Genomic DNA, 13335 nt, shown 5'->3' with positions numbered 1-13335 from the left:
GAAACTATGTAAACATAACTATGTATACATGTTTGTTATATCGGTAAAAGTTCTTTGTAAAAATATTGATTTTATTTTTAATATTTTTTTGTTAATTACAAAAGCACATAGATGTAACAAACTACTGATAATAATAACAAAAGCTACTATAGTGTTATAGAAAATGCAGTGTTCGTAAAAAATTGATTTGATTCAAAAAAAGTATTACAAAAGTTTTTTAACCACATCAATTTCCTTTGAAATGAGCCATTAAACAACTCTCTTCGATGTTCCAGTGCCAAGCTATCTGAGGAGGAAAATAAAGAAAAAAAGAATGCCGTCCATGCAGAATATCGTGTTGCAGATGCTTTTCTCGATTTTCGAGCCAATATATGCCTTATGTTGTTCAAGCCAGGGGACGGTATGTTTTCCATTTAGGGATTTTGAACATGACAGTTCTAATAGGTACTTCTTGTTTTAAACTCATCTATTGTTAGGAGTTTTAAGTTGTGGTATTTCTTACCGTGGGACACGATTGCCCCTTACTAAGCTGCTACCTATCACTGTAACCTGGATCTCAGTGTTAGTTAAATAGTAGCCTACGTATCAACATACCTGTATAATTCAACACATTTGTTTTTACTAGTTGAAATAGAAACATCTTGCATTACCTAAATCTCAGCATTAGCTAAATAGTAGCCTACATATAAAATTACTTGAAAGCATATATTATTAAATCATAATAAACCTGCATTCTAAAATTACAAAAGAGAAATTAATAAATAAGGTCAGGAAGGCTCAGCACTTGAATTGTTGGTTGTGGAGTCTTTTCGCAATTCGTAAATTTGAATGTAGCTTTCTGTTAATGTAATCATTTGTGGTAGAATTTCTGTCACATGCAAATCTTGCATTTCAAACCATTTTCCACTTGCCTATCAATAGAAAAAGTAAATAGTATATTTGATAGTAAAAAAAGGTCTTATCACAGAGACAGTGAACAGAGTTTACAAGTAAAACATGTTGTGACTAAAAACCTACTAGTTCTTTCTCCTCGCTTGAAATTTCAAAAATAAAAACTGGTTTCACGTTCTTTAGTCCCTTTCTCAGGCATCAGGTTTGATGTGTGTTTCAAACGGGTTTTACAAAAACAAAAAATTGGTTCTCTGTTTTCAACCCAGCGAAAGTTTAAAGCATTTTCATCTACGGGTTCCAAACATGTTGGACACGAACGTACCACAATAGCATGGTTGAACGCGGGTTCTAAAAGACCCGAACACGGGTACAAAAAACGAAAATCTGCACAAACCTTGTATAATTCCATGTTGCATGTGGGGTGGCCTGAAAATGGAGCTTTTTATTCGCAAAAAATTAAACAGTTATTCAAACAGATTTAGTTTTGACAGAAAAACGCACAATTTTGAATTAACAAATTTAATTTAAAAATTTTAACACAATGCATTTTATTATGTTCTTACGAGTCGGGCATTTTTTTTGGGGGGGGGGGGGGGTCAAGTCCCAAGTAATCCCCGCCCCCTGGATACGGGCCTTGTCTGAATTGATTTATTTTAACGGAAAATTTTAACAGAGTTATTTGCCTTCTCTTTCTGATATAGGCATAATCTTACACTTCAGGATGAATAATTTGATTGGTTTAAAAAAAAATCCGACAACTTACGTCACACAGATGCAATCAAAGCACATTTTTGGACACTGAAGGATGAGACAATCATCTCTACTCTTCTCTTTGCTTTTACTATGAAGCGGGTGCCACGAATAACTACTGGATTTTTCCAGAACTTTCAGGTTATTCGTAACCTGACTGTCGACATTCGCGAATTTGCGGACATTCACGGCAACATATACATATGCTACTGGCATGTTAATAAATTGAGAGGGAATTATCAATCTGGACTTGTCCCAGTTAAAGATAAGAATGGGGTAAAACAAAACAATGTCCAGGACAATCATAGGCAGCGCGCGCTAAGTAAAGAAGGATGTGGGCACAATGTGTTTTTTTTCATATCCGGGCACTTCGTATCGAAGGAGTTGTCGTGGAAACTTAGAAAAGGGCTCATTTGATTGGAAATTGGAGTGGCTAGTGCCCTTTTTAAAGGTTGAAAGTGATTGGAGGGCAACTAGCCCCCTACGCCCATCATTCCCCCAAACACATCCAATCAAAATTTTGAGATAGCCATTTTGTTCAGCGTAGTTGATTTCCGCATAGAAAATATGTTTTTGAGGAAGACACTCCCCCACACCCCTCGGGGCGAGGGTTTTATGTTATGCCCTGAGGGCATATAAGAACGATGTTGGCACAATATACTATTTATTATGTTTTCTTTTAGAGCAGGGCACTTCATATGGAAGGGGTCGTCGTAGAAACTTCAAAAGGGGCTCATTCGATTGGAAATTGAGAGTTCTATTGCCCTTTTTAATAGTCAAAAGTGATTGGAGGGCAACTACCCCCCCCCCACGCCCAACAGTTTCCAAAACACATACTATCGAAATTTTGAGGTAGCGATGTTGTTCAGCGTAGTTGATTTCCACATAGAAAATATATTTTTGAGGAGGACACTCCCCCGCAACCCTCAGGGCAAAAGTTGTAAGTTATGCCCTGGGGGCATATAAGGTTTATATAGAAAGCGTTGTCGTAGAAACATCAAAAAAGGCTCATTTGATTGGAAATTCAAAGGGCTAGTACCCTGTTTAGTAGTCAAAAGTGATTGGAGGGCAACTAGCCCCCAACCCCCCCTCCCACGCCCATCATTCTCCCAAACACATCCAATCAAATTTTGAGATAGCCATTTTATTCGGCGCAGCTGATTTCCATATAGAAAATGTGTATTTGAGGAGGATACTCGTCCACAACCCTCAAGGCACGGGCTTTAAGTTAAGCACTGGGGGCATATAAGGATTTTGTGGAAGGCTTTGTCATAGAAGCTTCAATAAGTGCTCATTCAATTGGAAATTCAAAGGGCTAGTGCACTTTTTAATAGTCGAAAGGGATTGGACGGCAACTAGCCCCCCCCCCCCGACGACCATCATTCCCCCAAACACATCCAATAAAAATTTTCAGATAGCCATTTTGTTCAACGTCGTTGAAAGTTTTAAAGAAATTATACCTTTGAGTAGGACACTCCCCCACAGTCTTTAGGGCAAGGGTTATAAGTTATGCCCTGGGGGCATGTAAGGTTTTAATTGAAATCTTTGTCGTAGAAAATTGAAAAAGGGGTCATTCGATTGGAAATTCAAAGGGCTACTACCCTTTTTAATATTCGAAAGTGAGTAGAGGGCAACTAACCCCCCTCTCACGCCCATCTTTTCTCCAAACACATCCAATAAATATTTTAGATTGCTATTTTATTCAACGTAGTTGAAAATTTTGGAAATTAGGTCTTTAAGGATGACAACCCCTCCCCCCCCACAAAGCCCTCAGGGCAAGGATTACAGGTTGAGCCCATAGTGAGGTTAATATTTTAATTTAAAGAGCAAAATGACAAATGGGCTTAATCTGTAGAGAATAGAAAGGGCTTGTTCACTTTTTGCTAGCTGAAAGTGTTTGGAGAGAAACTAACGCCTGTCTCAAGCCCACCATTTTCGCTAACACATCCAATCAAAATTTTGAGATATATATTTTGTTCAACGTATAGTCCAGGACTTTTAGCTAAAAAAACTGTCGAGCCCTTAAAAAATTTCGATAAAAATGAACCTAGTAATAACCTGATCAGAAAAATAATTTAATACAGAACACTAAAAGTCCCAAGAAATCTACGCGGGGCAGAAACCCGAAAAATCGGAGGGAAAGGAGACATACGAGAGAAGATGGGACAATTATCGAGCATGCCCAAAAAATAGTTTAAAGTGAGTTTTCTGATGTTTTCACATACGCTGATTACGAAATTGACATCTAAAATTCAGCATAGAAAAAGAGTACTACGGAAAACGGGGGAACAGGGGAAAGAGGAGAGAAAAGAGAAGAATACAGAGTAGGGGTAGAAAGCGGTTTGAAAGATATTTTCTGGGGTATTCCTATCTGGTGATTACGAAATTGAGAACTAAAATGATATAAAAAAATTTATCAACATAAAACGGGGAAATAGGGGGGAGGGAGGGGAAAAAGGGAAATATACAGGGTAGGGGTAGAAAGCATGTGGACATGTTTACAAATGTTAATACAGGAGATCTATAGAGGTTCGGCTACCCCATAGAGGTTCGGCTACCCCTATAACGGAAGGGTCAGGCCTGAAAGAGATGTTAGAACTTGTGCACGGGGAGAATACAGTGAAACACATTTTCAGCGGCAAAGCGGTTGAAAGAGCAGTAAGAGCTCACTAGCTAGTCGACGCATCACTGAATATTTCTCTTTTGTGTATGGCATGCTTGATTTTGTATGGCGAGAGACCTTCCGACTGCGAAGATTTTGTACGAGTCTCCAGCGTGTATGATGATTTAGGGGATAGAAATATTTATCCGGAAGAAGTGGCTAATCACGAAGCTCTTCAGGTGGTGTTACTATGCCTCGAAGCCTTAAAATTGTCTCTGAAATCCAGCAGAACTGCGAAACTATTCATGCAGTATTCCGAAATGGTTTCGATCTTTCGGAAGTTTTTGAAAGCAGAAAGGACTGGAGACTGGGATCTCTACTTATCCTCTCTTTCTGAAATGCTCCCATACCTCGCAGCTGCGGGGCATAATCTTTATGCCATGTCAGTTCGTCTTTTTCTTCAGATGATGCAGGAACTTGAAACATCGAATCCACAGCTCTTCGGACAGTTTGCAAGCGGCAAGATTATTGCCCGACGAAGTGATCGTTATTGGGCTGGATTGGCTCCAGACCTCGTCATCGAGACAGTGCTGATGAAGAGCCTAAAAACAGATGAAGGGCTGACAAAAGGAAAAGGGATGACTGAGCTTCAGAGAAACATATAGACAATGTCTATGCCAGTACTCGCTTCAGTGAATGATCTAATGCCGAAACTGACGGGCCTAGAGTACACTTCTAGTGAACAGCACGTTACTGCAACCGCAGCACGAATAAAGAGAGATACTAAGGATCTACTGACGTTTCTTGAATTCCTTCTAGAGAACTGTCCTTTCACTAGTTCTACAGAGCTTAGAAGTATAGGTTCCGGGCTGATTGCCCAAAAAGGCGTCAATGCAGAGGATGCTAAAGCTGTAGGTGAGCTGATCCACCAGCGCATGGATGGCCAATCCGTCGAAAGTTTTTAATTCAGGAAGAAAGACAAAGTCGTTACACTGGCATCCGATGGGAACATAAGGATAGATGGCGAGATTTTACATATCGACCCTGCACTGCTTTTTCAACGTCTTTCGACTGCTGCCCATACATCCGAAAATGACATGGCAGAAACTCTACGTTACGAACTGTGCAGTTATCCGCCCGCTTCGTTTGAGAATCCTGGCATAATACGTCAGCCAGACAAAGCTGCACTAACAAAATCAATATGGAAAGAAGCGAAAACGGACTCGATTGACCACCTGCCAGTGTCAGATCGTGTCACTGTAGTTGACGGAGGTTGGCTGTTTCAGCAAGTACCTTGGAAGATTGGTGATACTTTTGATTCAATCTGTGACAGCTATGTTAGTTTCGTTACTCGACGCTGTACCTCCCCTACTGTTGTCTTCGTTGTATACAGCGCGGGTCCAACCACTAAAGATGCTACCCACAATCGACGGTATAAGGGAAGCCAGCATCAAGTGATCGATTTCAGTTTAGGGATGAAGCTCCAGAAAAAGAAGGAAGAGTTTTTGAGCAACTCTCAGAACAAACAGCGAATTATAACCTACATCGGGGAAAAACTCAGAGCCAAAGGATTTGAAGTCGTCCATGCAAAGGACGATGCTGACTATCTAATCGTGAGGACTGCCGTAACGAAAGCAGAAAACTCTGAAACAATAGTTCTCGGCAACGACACTGACCTTCTGATTCTACTCTTGTATCACCTCCCGCCTAATGCAAAAATACTTTACTTCGAATCGTCAACGAACGCAAAAGAAGCGATAACACGGTTCTGGTGCCTCAACAAAGTTAAAAAAAAATGGGAGAAGTATCCAGGCTACTTCTGGTAGGGCACGCACTCTTGGGATGTGACACGACCTCACGAGTTTTCAGACTTGGAAAGCAAGCTGTGCTACCTCTTTTGAAGAAGAGCGAAGTGTTCAGAAAAAAATGTGAAGTGTTTCTGGATGAATCATCGTCTAAAGATGAAATTGTAAAAGCGGATCTTCTCCTCAGCTTGTATAAAGCATGACCAAACGAAGATCTCACTAAGCTGCGACATCGAATTTTTTTGGAAAAAGTTTCTTCGTCAAATACTAGGGCGTTTGTTAAGCCTGAAAGGCTTCCGCCAACCGAAGCTGCAGCTTCATTCCACTCCCAGCGAGTGCGCCTCCAGGTATCCCGTTGGAAAGGGGAACCAGCTGACCTCGACCCGGCTGACTGGGGTTGGGTCTTCAGAGACCATAAATACTCACCTGTGATGACCGATTTGTTGCCCGCACCTCAGACTCTTTTGAGTGTCGTGAGATGCAACTGTAAGACAGGCTGCGAGAACTCGCGATGCAGCTGCAAGAAAAATAGATTAGCGTGTACGTTCGCGTGCGGAGAATGTCAGGATATCAACTGTTTGAACAGGGACAACGAGATTGTCGAAGACGAGGAGCTCGACTAGTGACATCAATGCTGTGTTTTTCAAGTCAACTCTACTGCCTTAAAAAGTGCAGATTTTACCTATAGTTACTGAAATTCTTTTTTTAGTTTTTTATTCAACGATATTGCCTTCGAAAGTTCAAATTTTACCTATAATAGCGGAAGTTTTATACTGTGATCACTGCCAAGCAATTGTTTTCTTTATGTTTAGTAATTCAAATGGTTGTAAGAAATGTCTGTGATTCAAGAAAGTAAAAGTTTGATACTTAAGCGAGTTATTTTGTCCATAGGCCTACTTATTAGCCATTAGCAGCTGGCTCAGGAGTCAGGCTTCCCTTCCCTTTTTCCGTTATTTCCTCCAGTTTTGTTCTGTTTTCATGATTCTCGTTTTCTTTCCTTCATGTTAGGTGTCAGTTTCGTGATCAGCAGATAGGAAAACCCCAGAAAACACATTTCAAACTGATTTCTACCCCTGACTTCAATTGTACCTTTTCTTCCCCTCTTTCCCCCTTTTCCCCCGTTATGGTGGGGCTCATGTTCTTTATTTCATTTTAGTTGTCAGTTTCGGGATCAGCAGATGGAAAGACCCCAGAAAACATGTTTCAAAGTGCTTTCTACCCCTACCCTGCATTTTTATTTTCCCCTCTTCCCCCAGTTCCCCCCGTTTTCCGTAGTACTTTTATTCTATACGGATTTTTAGATGTCAGTTTCGTGATCAGCGTATGGCAAAGCCCCAAAAAACTCACTTTGAACTATTTTCTGGGCGTGTTCGGCATTTTTCCCAATTTCCCCCGCATTTCCCCCTTTTCCCCTGTTTTTCGGGTACTCGCCCCACTCGGATTTATGGGGACTTTAGTATGTTGTTAAGAATTTTTTTTCTTATCATTTTGGCACCATTTTCGTTTATATTGCAATTTTGTCCGGGTCAAACCCTAAAAGTCCTGGACTAGTAGTTGAAAGTTCTTGAAGGTAAGTCTTTTAGGATGATAACCCCCTCAGAGCCCTCAGTGCAAGGGTTGTAAGTTATGCCCTGAAGGCATTAAGGTTTACATCGAAAGTTGTTGTAAAAATTTCAAAAAAGGCTCATTTGATTGGAAATTGAAATTGCCCTTTTTAATAGTCGAAAGTGAATGGAGAGTAATTACGCCCACCATTTCCCAAAAAACATTCAATCAAAGTTTAGAGATAGTCATTTTGTTCAACGTATTGAAAATTCTGGAATATTGAAAATTCTGGAAATTATGTATTTAAGGATGACAAACCCCCCAGAGCCCCAAGGGCAAAGGTTGAAAGTTCTGCCCTGGGGGCATATAAGGTTTTTATAGATAGAGTTGTCATAAAACTTCAAAGGAGCCCATTCAATTGGAAATTGATAGGGCTAGTGCCCTTTGTAATAGTCGAAAGTGATTGGAGGGTAACTAACCCCCCTATCACGCCCACCATTCCTCCAAACACATCCAATCAAAATTTTCAGATAGCCGTTTTGTTCAACGTAGTAGGAAGTTTTGGAAATTAGGTCTTTGAGAATGACACCCCCCCCCCCCCCGCCCTCCGGGCAAGGGTTGTAAGTTTTGCCCGGGGGGTATATGAGATTTTTATTGAAAGTTTTGTCGTAGAAACTTTAAAAGGGCTCATTTGATTGGAAATTGAAAGGGCTAGGGTTATTTTTAATAGTTGAAAGTGATTGGAGAGCGACTACCGCGCCTCTCACGCCCACCATTTCCCCAAACACATCCTATCAAAATTTTGAGATACCCATTTTGTTTAACGTAGATGAAAGTTCTGGAAATTCGGTCTTAGAGGATGACAACCACCCTAACATACCTTAGGGTAAGGGTTGTAATTTATGCCCTGGGGGCATATAAGGTGTTTATAGAAAGCTTTGTCGTTTCCAAAATGGCTCATTCGATTCAAGAAATAGGCCTTTCGAAATCGAAAGGCCTAGTGCCCTTTTTAATAGTCGAAAGTGATTGGAAGGCTTGACATTTTTATAGTAAAGATCGATGTGGGTATAATTTATTATTTTTGTTGTTGTTGTTTAGACCAGAGCACTTCGTATCGAAGGAGTTGTCGTGGGAACTTCGAAAAGGGCTCTTTCGATTGAAAATAGAAAGGACTGATGCCCTTTTTAACATTCAAAAATGATTGGAGGGCAACTCAACCCCCTTCCAATCCCACCCTCCCATGCCCACCCTCCCACGCCCACTATAAAGTCTTAAAAAAACGAGAAGATTTGAAGTATTATTTTCTTTATCGCCGAAAAGACTATGTCGGTATAAAACGAACAGAAATTAATTAAAAAAAAGTTTTCCACAAAATTTCCACAAATTTTTACTTTTCAAAGAAAAGTAAAGAACTCCATTAAACAAAAAATGAGCAAAAACAAAATCCAATAATCTACCAAGCGTGAAACTACCACAAATCAGCATCGATAAATAAATGAAACACAGAATGAACAGAAATTAAAATTAACAAACGATTCAAATTCAAAACGAGCAGAAACTAACATGAATAGAGCTTAAAACCACTATGCTTTTACAGGTCAGAACACAATTTGCACTTTACTGAAAAAATATAAATGTTTTTACTTTTATAACTTTAATAAATCAAATAATATTAAAGTTTTGATTACTTAATATCAGTAATAAAATGTCAGTTTATAATAAACTGACAATGCACATTCATTTGTACTTTTTTCAACAAACCGATCACAGCTGAAAAAAGTTTTGAAAAATGGGAAGATAAGTGTGCAAACCAAGACCAGAATATTGGAACCTACATTGTTGACAGTGATCAAATATGGCTCTGAAGTATGGGCGCTCCAAAAATCAGATGAGGATTGCTACACGTTTTCCAGATAAATATATATATATATATATATATATATATATATATATATATATATATATATATATATATATATATATATATATATATATATATATATATATATATATATATATATATATATATATATATATATATATATATATATATATATATATATATATATATATATATATATATATATATATATATATATATATATATATATATATATATATATATATATATATATATATATATATATATATATATATATATATATATATATATATATATATATATATATACTAACAACTCACTGCAGAACCAAGCCCTGAAAGTGTCCTAGCCATCTCAACATTTCTCTCATTATAGCCCCTATGCGGGATTGACCCACCTGTATTATTTAGAAGGTTAAATAATAACGAAGAAAAAAAAAAACCACTTACATTATTATTTATGTTTTCTAATTACCTTATAACTCGTTGCTAAAATCCCTAAGATTAGCTTAGCTAATAATTGAATTAAAAATCTAATGTTGCTATTCTTTTAGAACATTTAAAAGTAATTTCAGTACATTATGAATATCCTAGAAGCCTTTTTGATTTTTCCTGTCTTTCAATATACAACTAAAATACAACTAAAGAAAATCAAAAGACTTACATTGATCACGGGTAGAATCTTATATACTACTACTACTAACAACTAGCTGCAACACCCATCCGTTTGAGGCCAACACAGCTACGCACGTTCCTCCTCCATCCTAATCTATTCAAAGTCTCCCTCTTTACACGCTCTCAATAAGTTCCCTTTTCCCTTAAATCTTTTCTTACGACATCCTCCAACCCCATTCAGGAACGACCTGATTTTCGTTCTCCCCTAAACAGTTGGTCGATAATGGCAATCTGTCATCCTTCTTTCGTAGAACGTGTCCTGGCCATCTTATCCTTTCTCTCATTATAGCCCTAGAAAGCAGGATTGAACCACATTTTTCGTACAGCCTACTGCTTGAGATACGATCAGTCAGTGTGGTACCCAAAACGATCCGTGGGCAATTTCTCTAGAAAACATCAAGCAAATCTTCATCCGCTTTTTGGAGCCCCCATGCTTCAGAACCGCATTTGACCAGTGTCATCACTGCAGCTTCCAATATTACAATCTTGGTATGCAGGCTTATCATCATATTCTTCTAAACTTTTTCAACTGCGAAAATACCCCTCGGGCCTTGGCTATTCTACTTTTTACATCTTCACTGCACCCACCGTTTTTACTAATAATATTAAGTGGGTAAGTGAAGCTGTCCACTTGGTTGATCGTTTCGTTACCCAACGTCACCTCTTAACCTTCATTTATTCCTAGTCTTAGCGACTTAGTCTTCTTGACATTAATTTTCAAACCTATTCTTTTAGCCTGACTTCTAAAAGTTCATTCATTTTGCTCAAACTTTCATCTCGGATGCTTAAATCATCAGCATAATCAAAATCTAGAAGAGTTTTACATCCCCAGTTGATTCCATAGTCTCCAATAGCCTTTGATGTGCTCCTTAGGCCAAACTCAATCAAAATGATCCATATAAATGGGGATAGAACACAACCCTGTTCAGCTCCTTATTTAATACAAAATCAGCTACAACCTTATTTCCGACCTTAACCGCAAAAATGTAATCCTCGTACAGAGCACTAAACACTTTAATGTATTTATCTCATATACCCTACCTTATAAAAATCATTAAACAATAATAAAGAGATAAAAATAAATACCACGGACATTATTAATTAGGTTTTTTAATTATCTTTATGGTTCTTCTTGGTAACGTTAGAATAAGGTTGTTTTTTGTTTTTTTTTTCTCAGAGACGGTCTTGAATTTCCTCTCACCTCTTTCCTATATACAAAACACTGTAAAAACTTTTTGATCTTTTCTTTTGATACATGAAGATCTACTATAAGACTGTAAAGGGGGAACAAAAGACTCTTACCTTGTGTAGAACATGAACTCGGTAGCTACCTTTGGTTGGTTCACCATCGTGAACAATATTTGCTACAAGGTCATATACGGTATGCTTCTGCTTAGCACGTATTTCGGGAGTCAGAAGCTCCCCAACGTCAACGTTTCTATAATAAAAAGTAATAATAGTAAAAACTATTTAATTCTTAAACTTAGCCAGAAGTAATTTCACATATTTAACAAAAAATTAGACGACACTTGAAAATCCCCCCAAAAACCATTTTTACAATAAAATTTTACATGTCTTGATATAATTTACGCCACCCATTATACTTTTGGAATTTTGGAAAACATTTCTCAAATCATTAGCCCCACTAGATTGTATCCAAATTCGTAATCCACCTTTTAAATGTTATTTGAGTTCATCAGAAAATAATTAAATAATGCCAAAAAAAAAAAGGGGGGGGGGAACCATAAAAAATTTGTAAAAATATCGAAATTTTAAAGTGAGGGAGCGTAGAGGCACGACAGTGATGAATCTTGCGTTACCTCAAACGTATTTTGAAACTGAAACTGTTTACAAGAAGATCCGCGATGAAGGCCTATCTGCGAGAATCATTCAGCATATCAGACTGAGGAAAACAGGAACACTAGCATTATATTATAGTATTATATTACATATTATTTATATCATAGTTCGTGACATCAGGAGGAGTATATAGGAATATGTAGTTGTCAAACTACATGTAGACTAACATAAAGTATATAATATACAATTACTCACATTTACAATTTGCAGCTACCTATTGAGTCACTTTCGTGGTTTGATGAAGGTAGCTGCAAATTGTAAATGTAAATAACTTTATGCTAGTCTATTTTAGTTATATTTATATGTTTTAGTTTTAGTTTCTAGTTTCTTTTTTTTCGTTTTTGTTTTACGCTGAAGACGCTTTGCTATATACAGGCGAAATATTCTTTGGATTTTTGCTGGTTCTCTTCGCTTTCATTTACTGAAAGAATATAAAATAAAATAGAATATAAAAGAATATAAAATAAAAATTGAATATAAAGACGACAAATGGTTCTATGGCCAGTAAATGAAAGCGAAGAGAACCAACAAAAATCCAACGAATATTTCGCCTGTATATAACAAGGTGCCTTCAGCGTAAAACAAAAAAGAAAAAAAAAGCAACTAGAAACTAAAAAAATATATATAGAACTAAAATACACAAACATAAAATATATAATATACAATTACTCACATTTACAATTTACAGCTACCTATTGAGTCACTTTCGTGGTTTGATGTAGGTAGCTGCAAATTGTAAATGTAAATAACTTTATGCTAGTCTATTTATATTTTTTAGTTTTAGTTTCTAGTTTCTTTTTTTTTCGTTTTTGTTTTATGCTGAAGACGCTTTGTCATATACAGGCAAAACATTCGTTGGATTTTTGTTGGTTCTCTTCGGTTTCATTTACTGGCCATAGAACCATTTGTCGTCTTTATATTCATTTCTTTGTTTTTGACATAGAAAAATCGACACTAGTAATCACTAAGTAATCGACACTTGGAACAAAACAAGAAAAAGTCATCTGTGATTCTCGCGTAGTTTCAGAGGGGCATCTGATACTACCCAAATGCTTCCAAATACCCTTTTAAGTTAAACATATTTTCGGATACACGGTACCAAGGGCGGGGGGGGGGGGGCAATTACCTTTTCTATATTTTAAAAAATACCTTTTTTGGTATTTTCATTTAAAATCGAAAAAAGGAAAATACCCCTGCTCTAGACCCATTAAAAAAAAACGAACCCATTAAAAAAAGAGAAAAAAAAACCTTGAACTCGAATCCCTCCCAAATATCTATATAAATTGACGCATCTGGGCTGTCATTATAATGACTATTAATAACATA

General features: G+C 37.4%; 1 protein-coding gene across 1 annotated transcript in view; it reads right to left on the bottom strand.

Moving 5' to 3' along the window:
* Positions 1-695: 695 nt before the first annotated feature.
* The window catches only part of Usp39 (ubiquitin specific protease 39), a 64930-nt gene continuing 52290 nt past the window's right edge, over positions 696-13335 (bottom strand). The window contains exons 9-10 of the mRNA XM_089099543.1: positions 11452-11587; positions 696-911 (exon numbers count right to left, since the gene is read on the bottom strand). Of these exons, the coding sequence (XP_088955669.1) occupies positions 768-911; positions 11452-11587 (280 nt within the window). The 3' untranslated portion in view covers positions 696-767. The remainder of the gene's footprint in view (positions 912-11451; positions 11588-13335) is intronic.

Source organism: Artemia sp. Qi Xiang Cuo, chromosome 13, assembly GCF_049724085.1.
Source record: "Artemia sp. Qi Xiang Cuo chromosome 13, ASM4972408v1, whole genome shotgun sequence".
NCBI lineage: Eukaryota > Metazoa > Arthropoda > Branchiopoda > Anostraca > Artemiidae > Artemia > Artemia sp. Qi Xiang Cuo.
This window is presented reverse-complemented; position numbering and strand designations above follow the sequence as displayed.